The 13,809-nt window shown below is 36.1% G+C and overlaps 1 protein-coding gene across 2 annotated transcripts in view; it reads right to left on the reverse strand.

Moving 5' to 3' along the window:
• Nucleotides 1-2,235: 2,235 nt before the first annotated feature.
• rnf150a (ring finger protein 150a) overlaps nucleotides 2,236-13,809 on the reverse strand; it is a 137,718-nt gene continuing 126,144 nt past the window's right edge. For both annotated transcript variants that reach the window (XM_043674141.2, XM_043674140.2), the window contains one exon: nucleotides 2,236-12,027. In XM_043674141.2, the coding sequence (XP_043530076.2) occupies nucleotides 11,909-12,027 (119 nt within the window). In that variant the 3' untranslated portion in view covers nucleotides 2,236-11,908. The remainder of the gene's footprint in view (nucleotides 12,028-13,809) is intronic.

Genomic DNA, 13,809 nt, shown 5'->3' on the forward strand with positions numbered 1-13,809 from the left:
GCTTGGCCACCCATCTATAGGTCATCCCTTATTGCCCAACACTAACTGGTTTGTTAGGGCCATTTCAAAGGACAATTATGAGTCAACCACATTGCTGTGGCTCAGGATTCAAATATAGGCCAGACCAGATAAGGATACCAGATTTCTTTCATTAAAGGCCACTGGTGAACCAGATGGCTTTTTATGACAATTGAGAATGGTGATATACAGTCTTTGAGGGAAGAAATAGTTAGTGTTGCACGAGCTCCCAATGGAGACATATATTCTTAGTTGTTGATATTGGTAATTAAGCCTGATCAATGATATTAATTGTACTGTGTACTAACATGAAACAGAGTATGCCTTGTCATGTAAGACAAGTGCTGTTGGCTGCTCTAATTTTGATTTATCTATTTGAAGTAGTCAAGAGGAGACTTGCCACTCCTTTTGTGAGATAGTAAAATGTTTACCTTAGAATCATATGATAGGTTGAAGTCAAGACTTGCATTCCAGTGCGTACTGAGGGAGCACTGTGCTATCGAAAGTACAGACTTTGCCCAAACAGTGACTTTGTCTTCAGCTCTTGCAGTGGTACCTTTCTATTGAATCCCTTTCTAGGAGCACCATGGACAATGCACTTGGTTCATCAGATGTACAGCCTTAATTAAAACATGCAGTACCTGGTCTGTGAATCAAGCTGATTTTTGTACCCCATTACAGGAGTTACATAAATGAGTGGAATATAGGAACTTGATGTAAAGTGGTCAGATTTACTGCTGCTTCTTAACTAGGAGACTATGCTCAAAATTGAAGACAGCTCAGCAATTACAGAATGAGTTTGGCAATATTAGTAAATGGGAAGATTAACTGCAATGAAATTTAATGCAGTGGAATGAAAAATATTGCATAAATGACACAAACAAGCTGCACATTGAAAGGTGCTGCAAGATTTCATTTTTCAATGTTCCATGAATGGCACTGAAAAATGGTGAAGTACAAAGTGGCAAACAGTCTGACTAGACTTGGTGCTACTGTGCATTGATGCAATAAAAAAAGTCAGCAAAATGCTCAAACTGTGCAAGTGAAAACTGTGATCGAGAAAGTTAACAATCACACAACAGGTTATAGTCCAACAGATTTATTTGAAAGCACTAGCTTTCGGAGCGCTGCTCCTTTCTGAAGGAGCAGCACTCCAAAACCTAGTGCTTCCAAATAAACCTGTTGGACTATAACCTGCTGTTGTGAAATTTTTAACTTTGTCAATCCCAGTCCAACACCGGCACCTCCAAGTCATGGTGATTGAAAAAGATGTGATTAAACTATATGCTGACCGCACTTCATAATACCATGTCCAGTCTAATTCCAAATTATTTGGGAGAAATGCAAGCACTGGCGGCATGCAAGCAAGAGCCATGTTGTCGATTCCCGGTTGCTGGAAATCTTACTTCTGAAGAATGGAGAAACTGAGGAGTTTTCAGCCTAGAAAAGATAAATTTGGTAAAGGAAATATCAAGTTCTTCACATCAAGAGTGAACTATGCTTAAAAGGATTTCCTGGCAGATAGGAAACATGGAAGGATGCAAGAAATAACATTGAACATTGAAACAGGTGACAGTGAAATACTTCTTGAGGTAGCACTAATATAGGCCAAATTTTCCTTTCCATCTCTGTCCAACATCAGTGAAGGGCCTTGCATACCAGAGTTGGGAAAATTGTCTAGTTCTTAAAAGATATATTATCCTAAGACATTTTATCCTGCTATTCTTACTAACAGACAAGATCTTTTCCCGGGGTGGTGGAATCTAAAACCAGAGGGCATAGGTTTAAGGTGAGAGGGAAAAGATTTAAAAGGGATCTAAGTGGCAGCTTCTTCACGCAAAGCATGCATGGAAGCAGTTGCAGAAGTAGTGGAGGCTGTACAATTATAACATTTAAAAGGCAGCTGGATGGGTATATGAATAGGAAGGGTTAAGAGGGATATGGGCCAAATGCTGACAAATGAGAGTAGGTTTGTGAAGGATATCTGTTTGGGATGGACGAGTTGGACCGAAAGGGTCTGTTTCTGTGCTGTATGTCTCAATGATTCTATGTGGAAATGAGAATACGTGTTCCACTTCTCAGTACTATCTTTTCTCCCCTCCATGATCATAAAACCCTTCAATGAATAAATATTTTAAGACTCTGCTTGCACATTGAAGCAGTCCAAGTAAAGATGCCATCAGTAAGGTTAAAACAAAATACAAAAGTGGAACCCACTTGTTAAGAAAACAGTTCAATCAAATTTATTGGGACTCAATTTTTTAATTTTGAGTAGTTGTAACATTTTACCTAGTACATTCCAACACAGCTGCACATATTTACATTTTGTCTATGTAACAAAATAGTAGTAATAGGCTACTTAATAATGTTTCCACATTTGAATGTAATTCCTCCCCTTTTGTACAAACATCACATCTATAATCAAGCAATTTTAAGTACTGCAAACCAAAAAGAGAAATATGCTTCATTGATTGTATCAGGCAAATCCCTTTTCCCCAGTAACATCCTTGGATGCCAGTTTTTCTTAAAAAAAATAAAGTGCGATATAGGGGAAGAAATATTATACTTCAATGATTCACTTCAAACCATACTTAAAGAAAATTCTAGAGGCAAACATAACTGCAAATACAACTGTGTAATATTTTAGCCTATTATCTTGCAGGTTTCAGCATACAACAATATGTCAAATAAAAAGAAATTCTACTGTTATCACCATGCAATCCATTTGTCATTTGGCTTAACACTTACCAAACAAGTATTTATTAGAAACAGAAACATCTGGAAGAAATAGCACAGAGAAAGCAAACCAAATATTTCAACTGGACTGATGTTTCTGAAGACAAAAGCAGCAAACCCAACAATATAAACAGCTGCATCAAAAACAAATAAGTCCACTCCTAATCTACTAAATTTAAGGCAATGCATCCTCTTGTAGTGCATACCCATTGACTTAAACAGAAACCCAAGTTCTATTAAACTTGGAGTGTACAGTCATCTTTAATACCAAAGACATTAAAAATGACATTCAAAAATGGGAGTGAATGGAAATAGTTATTGAACTGATAAGAACCGAACCATATACACAGTACAAAATAGCACTGAAAAGTCTGGACTGCCATGGTTTGGCACATGTGCCCTCAAATTAGCAATCTGGACAATCTTCTTTTATTTATGTGTTGTTAACATTGCATTTATAGCAACAATCTGGTATTGAATGGTGTCTAATTTCACTAGTTTGCTACCAGAAATTGTTACATTAGTATAATGCAACTTTCTTTTTAGTGAGTCTCCCTAATTAGAAACACCACACATCCTCTAGATTTCACATTTGCACCATGACAAAAAGGCTCACCTTTGTGAAAATGAAGGCTTCGGGAGTTGAAATAATTACATTTCCTTCCTACTCTTATGCAAATAGTACAACAGGATTTTGCAATCAATGCACAAATGGGTTGGCAGGGGGCAAAAGAAAAAAAGAATTTCCCCTTAAATAAAATGCGCATTCGTAAAAGGTCAATGGAAAAGCCTATATTGGAAGATGTACAAATCTGAATGAAACTGCTAAATTACTATAAGTAAAAAGGAGAATTAGGGCACCCTCAGTCAATCTGGTTGCTGCATTTCCCATCCAGCTGGTTTAAAAAAAAACACCTGCATTAACGTAAGCTTTAGCAGCAAGAGGGTGAATTACCAACTTAAGTGCAGTTCTATATCATAAGTCAGTAGTATTCAAGGAACAATTTCAAAATTCAAATTGTCACCTGTATCTGTATAAAAATGCTTCAATTATACTTACTCAGACAGGGGGAACTCTACACCCAAACAGCACTACTTTAATACTTAGTAAGATACAGATCAATATTATAAGCTTATATATCACGTTGCTGAGAAATTCAGAAATATTTGTATGTTGGATGATATCAAATTAAGTAACGCTGAATATGGCAGTGACCATTTCATCAAGACCAGCATGTCTGATAACAAATAAAATTAATAGGAACAGTGGATGGATTTGATTTACTCTACTGCCATTCCACAAGCTTAATACTGTACACTGAAATAAAAAGAATTAATGGGTTGTTTGTTGAAATCAATTGCATTTCGAAGGGTTGCAATGTGTTGACTCTTAGAGGTTGACAATAAATGCTACACTAGCTAGCAATCTTCATATACCATGAATGAATAAAAGAGTCACATGTATTTGAAGACAGGTACTGTTTTTAAAACTTTGTTACATTTACTGATAAGTGAAACTTCCAACAGGCCAGTGACATAGTCATTGGTCATGGCTTTCCAAACATGTGATATGCAAATTTCAGTAGGGAAACAAGGAAACGTATAATTCATGTTACGACAGTCAGATTTAGAAGAATATTGCAAATACTGTTTCACTTCAAGTTCTTTTCAATTTTTGCTTATGTTGGTGGCAGGGTGGCTCAGGTGGGAAAAGAGGTGGCTCAGAAGTAAGCACTGCTGCCTCACAGCACCAGGTACCCGGGCTGGATTCCAGCCTCAGGTGGCTGTCTGTGTGGAGTTTCTATGTTCTCCCAGTGTCTGTGGGGGTTACCTCCAGATGCTCTGGTTTCCTCCCAAAGTCCAAAGATGCGTAGGTTAGGGTGGATTGGCCATGCTAAATTGCCCATAGTGTCCAGGCATGTGCAGGCTGGGTGGATTAGCAATGGAAAATTCAAGTTTACAGGGATAGGGCATGGGGGTGGGTTTGGGTGGGATGCGCTTCAGAGCATCGGTCGGTGTGGACTCAATAGGCCAAATGGCCTGCTTTCCTGTAGGGATTCATTGAAGATGGTGATGTAACTTAGATAGTAATCAAGACTCTAGTTGCAGACTGGTCGAGTGAACTTCTCTTTTTGGGTTGGAAAATTTTATGCATATCGTAAAATTTACTGAAATGTTAGTCAGTATCTCCACGCACAAATAATGTATCCAAGTGAATTCTAAATGGAAACGTATTCAATCAATATGAAAAAACAAGGCAGCTAATTGACTCTCCCCCTTTCAATTAAAGAAAATTCTTGGCACTTTTGTTAGCAATATGAAAATAATTGGTTGAAATGCTTTTGGAACATTTAATAGATCAATTTTAAAAAAAATTTTAAAACAAACCAATAAAAAAAAATCTATTTACATGTTATATTCGATAATGTTGTGAAACCAAAACCAGTAATTTGTTTAGTGAATGCAGATCTCACATTCTTACAGCTTGCTGCATGAAACAAACTACATTCAAAAAGTGTAAAAATCACTGGGAAAAACCATCCAAAATGTATTTTTAAAAATGTCATATTTATGAACTGCTTTTTATATTGTCCTGTATCATGTTTCAACTTGTGTACAAATTGGCTTACAAACATATTCAAGAACGGAACCTGTTCGCAAACCCAAGACTACCTATCAATTTAGTTTTGAAACAGAGTGAACTGAAATAGTTTTTCTATGTAACTGCATGGCTATAAACAGCTTCAAAGCATAAAACTGCTAACAATTTATAATGGTCTAAATTCATGTGTCATACATTTACAGAAATGCTCATCTTGACTCAGGAACTTGAAAGTGCCTTATGTTCAATTGTTGCAGAAATATTTATAAACGAAAATGCAATTCAAACGAGTACACAAAAATAGCTGCACTGTTTATAAGTAACACCTTCCTGAATGAATCTTGATACAAATGTAAATTTTGTGTACATTCACTCCTAAGTTAAATAATTTGACTATTTTACAATGTGGGTAGTATAGAACAAGATGATGTGGTTCAAAGGGCAAACTGTAACTTGAAGTGAACCATAAGTGTTATGCATTTTTTTTCAACATCAAGCAAATTGTTTGGGGGCATATTTGAAATATGGTCACAAGAAAATGCTTTACCTTTCAAAAAAAAATTCCTGTAATTGTTCCTCTTTCTGTCTAACCTTCAATGTAAAATTTGTCTTCTAGCAGACTCATCTCTACTTAGTCCAAAACATCCCTAGATTCCTATCAAAGCTACTTGATGTCAAGGTCTTAAATCTGAAAATGTACATTTAATTTTTGAATAGCACTGAACACTGAAATACTGAACCACCATTCTATAACACAGGTTTTTCTGGTATAACGTGCTATTCGTCAATACAGCTTGGCTATAACAAAGTCGGCAAATTAGGGACACTTTGGATAATGCAAACTTTCTACTGAACGGCTATAATGATTTTTTATGGGAGATTCCACAGCATGATTTTCTATAGCAGCTTTTCATAACGTGATTTATCTACAGCACAAAGTTGCAGAGGAATGCAACTGCCGCGTTATACCAGAACACCTTGTAGAAAATCAAAAAGTAGAGTATGATTATCCAATAATTCATAAGATAATATGCCTTTGAGCACTGCAGTTGAACATTTTATAATAAATTTTATCTGGCTTTCAATAGAAAAACCTTTTTGATGAAAGACATTTACAATATTCTAAAATGTACCTATTGGTTTCGAAGTGTAACATTTTACATTTTCCGAAAATAACCTAAGGCAAGTCTTGAATCTAATATGACTGAACTGCAAAAGAAATGTTGATGAAAAGTTTCAGAATCGTGTTCAACAACTTGAATTTGATATGATCAATTTGGAAAAGCAGCAGCTGGTGTTGCTGAAAAGCCAAGTGCAACATACATGATTAAATATAACTCCATTGCAGCCAGAATTTACTTAGTATCAACTTCAGCGATTTCAATTTGACATTAAACAAATTAGTGCCATTTTTTGATAGAGAACATAGCTTTCTGGAGTTTTAAACATTTCATTTTGTCGTCAAGATTGAACAATTCAAAATTAATGGAGTCAAACAAAGTGCTCATATATATAAAAACATTTAATTTTTCTTTGTTTATTATTCCTATTTAAACAAAAAGGTGATGAAAAATTAAATGTTAACAGAGTTCACAATTGAGTATTGGGCACAGCTAGATTTTCATTAGAGAATAAAAACCGTATCAAAGAAGAGTGTGTTGATTTTTGGAATACATATTCTCTGAATGGTTTTTCTTACTCTTGGACTGAAATTCAACATTGCTCTTTGACAGAATTAGAATGGTTATAGCTTGAAAGAGAGCTCATCTAGTCTCAAACCCATATATTGTCGCGACAGCACTGCATTTGTTTTCTTTGTAAAATTATCAAATTATTTTTCATGAACCTTAAACAAATCTGCCATTATGCACTCAAGTTGCTCATTTCAGATCCTAACTGCTCAATGTATATTTTTAAAAAAAGATTTTTATGTTGTCACTTTGCCACTCACTAAAATTGATGTCCTCAGGTTAGAGTCTTCCTTTAATGGGAACATTCCTCCCTCTCTTTTACTTGAATACCTCTACCAAATCCCTTTATCTTAACTTCAAATACAACGGTCTCTATGTTTCCAATCTATCTGCATAATTGAAGCTCCAAACCTGGAATCATTTTCATGAATCTTTCCTCCACCCTCTCTAATGTCATCCTAAAGTGCAGTACTCAAAATGAGGGCAATCCAGTTTTTAAAAAAAAACTTTATGATAAACATGTATAGAAAATAAATTATGTCCCTAATTGTAAAGGCAAACATTCTGTACATTTTATTAACAGCTTTAACAACCTGCCTTATCACTCAATAATTTGCTCATACACACCCAAAGGCTGCTTTGCTCTAGCAACCACTTTAGAATTGTACTCTTTATATAAAGCCTCTCCTCATTCTCCTTACAAAATAAGTTGATACTAAAGGATATGAGGCTCTAATCCAAACTGAAAATATCACAAAACAGGAGCACAAACTTAAACCAAAAAAAAATGTATTTGTTCATGGGATGCGGGTGTCACTGGCTAGGCCAACATTTATTGTCCATCCCTAATGGCAGTTAAGAGTCAACCACATTGCCATGGGCCTGGAGTCACATGTAAGCCAGACCAGGTAAGGACTGTACTTCTCTTCCCTAAAGACATTAGTGAACCAGATAGGTTTTTCCAACAATTGGCAAAAGTTCCACAGTTATCATTAGATCCTTAAGTTCAGATTTTAATTAAATTCAAATTCTACCTTCCGCCATGGCAGGATTTGAACCTGGGTATCTAGTGATAATATCGCTAGGCCACAGCAATAATGGCATCTTCAAATCAGCAAAAGGCATGGTTTGAATATGAGGCAAAACTGATGTCGACCTGGTATCCACTGGGATAGTTGCCACTTAGAAGCATACAAGTGCTTGACAGAAGTTTAAATGGATAGACAGTGAACAATGGTCCCCAACAAATTTAGCAAAGATAGCCATATATCAGGAAAGACTCTTATTGAGTGTTGAAATGAAAATAAAACCAATTGTTGCAGAAAGTTTTAAAACGTTTTAAGGTGCAGTCTTTTGAGAAGATTTGGTTTACCTCATCCAAGGATAATGTAATTGGAGCAATGCAGTGCTGCAGGTGGAACATATTTAATTGAGGCTTGAGGCTGCAACATGGATTGACATCTGTTTGAAGTTCAGAACTTGAGCAAGTTAGTAATACTGTTTTAAGTAGGATATTCTAGTCAACACCAGGAGAAAGTAAGGTAAGACTATGAACTGTGCTCAAGAAGCCACCTTCCTTAATACTTCATGGCTCTGTGAAGCAATGCAAGACATTATTCAAACAGTACGACTCGAAAAGGGTTTTACTCCAGACGCTGTGTTAGCTTTAATTTTCATGCTTTTTGTGCCTCAGAGAACCCCAAGCAATGCAATTTGAAAAAATAACTTTAGCTTTACCATTCTGGTGACCTCTGATGGTCAAGCAAAGTGCATCTATTAAGTTAGGAATAAGTTTGCAGATGTGGAACCAAAATCACACAAATGTGTACTCCCATCATGCCCACACCAGCTGAGAAAGACCCACTCAGTTTAATCCACTATCCAGCTCTTGATTCGCAGCCCTGTAGCTCACAGCACTTTATCCAAATTTGTTAAGTGTGATGAAAGATGTCTGCCTTTATCACTCATTCTGCGAGTTCCAGAATTCCATCATTCTCTGAATGCCCATTGGTAATTATCTTTTGTCAATGAAATAGGTCCTTTCTATCTGTTCTATCCAGAGTGATTAAATCTCCTCTTGGACTTCTGTTACAATAAAAAATAATGCCTGCCGATTCAGTCTTTTCTCACAGCTGGAATTCACGGGAACATTCTCATAAATCTTCACCATATCTTCTCAAAACGTCTTCATTAACCTTTATGTATTGCAGCAAGCAGATCTAAAAGCAGTAGTTTAGCTGCATTCTGGCTAGTATTTAAAATTGTCCTTGCAAAACTTCTCTGCTCTACCAATAAAGCAAAATATTGAATATGCCTTTTTGACCATATCTGTTTGCCTTGCCGCGTTTAGGGATCTATAGTCATATACTTCAGAGTCCCTCGGTTACTCTGCACCTACTATTCACTCTAACTTCCTTGCTTTATTTGCATTCCCTAAATGCATTACTGCACATTCTTCAGATTGAAATTTAATATGCTTTTATACTCCTGACAAGTCCATTGTTATCTTCTCACAGTCTTGATATCTTCCTCATAATCAATGACACAAGGAACCCTTATATTATCTGCAAATCATTTCATAATTTTGAAAATCTTTGTTGCGTCTTTACTCCTTAAGATTTCTAAAATTTTGTATCGTCGATAAATGTGACAATCTTACAGATGGTTTCACAGCTAAATTATGTAAATCAGAAGCAACAAGAGTCCAAATGCCTCTAACCCTTAGATTGTCCAATCAGGCAGGTCTTTTGCAAAATGCACAATAAAACAAGACAGCAGGAAAATGATACAAGTAGTTTTGTGGACTAGATTTTACTAAAAAGTAAAGCATAATCTCACAAAGTTTGATGAATCTTTCTTTCTCTCTGAAAGCCTAGACACTGGAGGAGCACAGCTGACATTATTTATAGCAACAAGAAATACAAACAGCAATTTAAACCTTTCTTAGATTCGCTATTGACAGGAGAAAAGTTAACAGGAGTGTAGCCTCTAGTAAACCCTTTTGTACAGCAAAAGCACGTGACTTAAAGAGGAAATTGTTTAAATGACTTTCCATCTTGTAGTGATGGACTACAACTCTACATCCTATCTCTTTCAACTTTGGTCTAAGATTTCTCAATTGCACGCATGCATTTTTTTTTAATCAGCAACATTAAGTGGTTCTAATCTTCTGTTTGTGTTAGAAAAAACACATCTTTTAAAAAGCTAATATCAGACAACTCCATCATCAAATGCTTTTCAGTTAAATGCCTTTATATAATTCATTTTCCATCTTCGCAGGTTCAACATCTATCATCAAATTCGAGCAACAAATAGAATGGTGCTATACTTTCTGCTGTGCTCTACTTCCTTCCTAGTCTAAACCTAGGCCTATATAAATGAACGTATTTCCTTTCATCATCAAACTGCCAAACTGCAACCTCAAAACATTAATATCTTTAGATCAATGAACCATCTACATTGCCTATGGTTGTGTTGTTTCAAAACCAAAATAACATATCAGGATGATATATCAGACCATAACTATTCATAAGGGCACAATAGGGTTTTTAATTTGTTCATTATCATTAAAATTGCCAAAGATTGCCTATTGCAAATGTTAATGTCTACATATTTAACAATCTATCTAAAGGACAAAAACAGTACAGTAATTACAAAAACATACAACCTTTGCTGCTTTGTGATATTTTTCCTCCCTAGAGAATTTTTCTTTTTTTTAAAACTTTATCCATTACATGAATGGTTGTTTCTGAAAGACAGAAAGATCTATCTACAAAAAGGTTGCAGTAGAATCTCATAACTTAAGTCATTTATTCAGACTCAGTATAACAATTCTGTAATTCTGATACATTTTCATGTTTTTCACTGTACAATAAGCTATTGCTAGGAAAGATGATAATATGCAACTAAAATTCAAATTCCATAAAATATTAGAAAAGTCCATTATATTGCGTTTTGGCGGAGGTTGATTGGTGTAATGTAATTCTGTAAAGGCTATAATTATTTTTTATTTCAATCACTTAAAAGCCATTAAAGCTTGTGGTTTAACCTATTTGGCCACTTTCTCAGCTGTGTGTGTTAATAGCCACTTGGAGGAATGTCAAATGTGAATCATACACACAAACATTCAAACAATCCAATCTACCATGAATTCTTAAGAGTGCAAGCAGGCTGTTGCTGGAACATTCACTCTGTCTAAGTTACTATCACAGCACTTTGTATATATACACTATGCCTGCACAATACCATTACAAGCTCTTCTATTGGCAAAGATATGTTAAGAGGTGGCAGATGAATTTCTAGAAGTATTTTCAGCACCTGCAAGTTGCTGCTCTGAATGTTTATTGAGCAAAATAAATTTTACTTAAAGCTGACCACAAAAAAAGCTAGTGATTCACAGATGTGCAGGACTTGGAGTCAACTTTAAAATTCAGTTTATAACTTAAAAGCACCAACTGAATGTTTTTAGTATTGAGGCAGTGATTCCAGGATCAATCCTTTTAATAAAAAATATTTTAGGATCAAACTCTGGAAAAGCTGGAGTCAGTCGCAAAAACAAACAAAAAGAATTGTTGACCGTCATTGAAATTAAAAAAAGTAAACACAAAAATTGTTAATTTTCTTCATTTCAGTCACTGAGTTTAGTTAACATTTTTAAATATTGGAATGAGAGCAAGAGATAAGCTTGCAGCATCCTCATGAAGAAAACAAGACATCAAATGCTAAAGAATCTGTGTCTAAGGAAGAGTAAACGATTGTCACTATTGCTCTCACAATCTTCCCAGTTCTGAGTGCACCGGATAATGTTTCAGTCATTTTGTGTGCTTGCCTAATCCACATCCAGAGACAGAATAAACTCTTCTCAGGATTTCATCCCTTCACAATCCTGGTCAGTGGAGAGCTCTATGTCAGAAAATCCAACTTCAACAGCCAGAATGAGTGAAGTGTCTGAATCGCTGCTCACAACTTGTCCTTCATCATCTTCGAGAAAGGAGAAAAAGAGTTAAAGTATGTCTTCTTTCTTTTTCTCATATTACAGATACAATTCAAAAAATGCTTCAAGCAACCAGTAACTCAAGGATATGCATTATTAGAACTCTAATAAGTAAACTATTGCTACTAATGGAGCCACAATGGTCCAAATTTGAAACAGAAGTCTAGAACTTCAGTCTACCCAAGGATTTTTTTAAAAGTCACAGAACAAGCACTAAAGATTATTAGAACTGGCAATTCTATCATTTTTGTAGATCCAACATACTACAGAGGTGCATTCAATTGCCTTTACTCAAAAGTTTTCTTCAGTCATAGTGAATAGTCATCATGGATGGTGACTGAAAACACTTGTTATAGGCATCCTCTATTTCACTCCTTATAGCATCACCAAAAAGGATGCAAAGGGTGCTGAATAATGCTAAGCAGCACTTGCAAAATCATGGTCACATAGATGGCCCAGATTAATGACAATCAACTCCATTAGTGAAATAAACAAAGATACTCAAGAAGTAAGAATTACATTGTGGTCATGGAATTCTAAAAGGTTGCACATATTAAATGATGGGATGAAATGCCTTCACTCACAGAGTGTACCAGGTTAATGAAGTGAAATCTACAAAATGCGCTGCAGAAATTCATCAAGGCTCCTTAGATAGCATCTTTCAAACCCACGACCATTTCAACCTAGTGGACAAGGGGAACACTATCACCTGCAAGTTCCCCTCCAAACCACTCACCATGCTAACTTGGAAATATATTGCCATTCCTCCAGTGTCGCTGGGTCAAAATACTGGAATTCCCTCCTTAAGGACATTGTGAGTCAACCTACAACATGTGGACTGCAGCAGTTCAAGGCAGTAGCTCACCACCACCTTCTCAAGGGCAACTAGGGTGAGGCAATAAATGCTGGCCAACCAGCAACATCAGGTTTCAGGAGTGAATAAAAAATTAGCTCCATCACACACACACATTAGCAAAAGTAATTAAAAATAGCAAAGTAATTAACACACTATATCTGGTCATATTTTAGTGCAGGAATATTCTGTATACCAAATGATAGTTCATTAATGCGAAAGACAGACGAAGGATACCATCAGGAGTGTAGTGCCTTCAACTTGGAAGCAGTGCACCTAGAAAAGCCTGAATCTTTCTCAGGATAGGAACTCAGACACCAACCACTGAGTTGGTGGTGGAGGCAGAGACTCTAAACTCATTTAAAAAAAAAGTACCTGGATCTGCACTGTAACAACTCTAAACTGCAGGGCTATGGGCAGAGTGCAGGAAGATTGGATTTGAAAGGATATCCAGGGGTCTTTGGGCCAGCATGAACATGACTGGCTGAATGGCCCCCTTCTATTCTATATAATTTCTATGATTTCTAGGAAGACTAGAACTAGGAGACACCATTTAAAAATATTTAAGAGAAAGATGAGGCTTAGCCAATGGCATTCTTGACAAGCAGTGCTAGTATCCCTACTCCTGGGCGAGGAGTACTTGGTTCAAGTCCCAAAAGGTCTTCTTTCAGGAGACCTGACACATACTGTGATGAGATGTTTAGAAAATATTTGAAAGTTCAAATTTAATTGGGTGGTCTCAAATATGTTGGATTCAAAGCATAAAACTCCCAGTCAGGACCATTCAAGGCAAATGTGCTAATTTCACAAAACATCATTAGAGTCACAGAAGTCTTTAGCACAGAAAAAGACCATCCGGCCGAAGAAGTCTGTGCAGGTCAAAAACAAACACTTAACTATTCTCATCCAATGACTG

Source organism: Chiloscyllium plagiosum, unplaced genomic scaffold (assembly GCF_037043375.1).
Source record: "Chiloscyllium plagiosum isolate Xiang-an unplaced genomic scaffold, Cpla_swu_hap1 HiC_scaffold_36, whole genome shotgun sequence".
Taxonomy (NCBI): Eukaryota; Metazoa; Chordata; class Chondrichthyes; order Orectolobiformes; family Hemiscylliidae; genus Chiloscyllium; species Chiloscyllium plagiosum.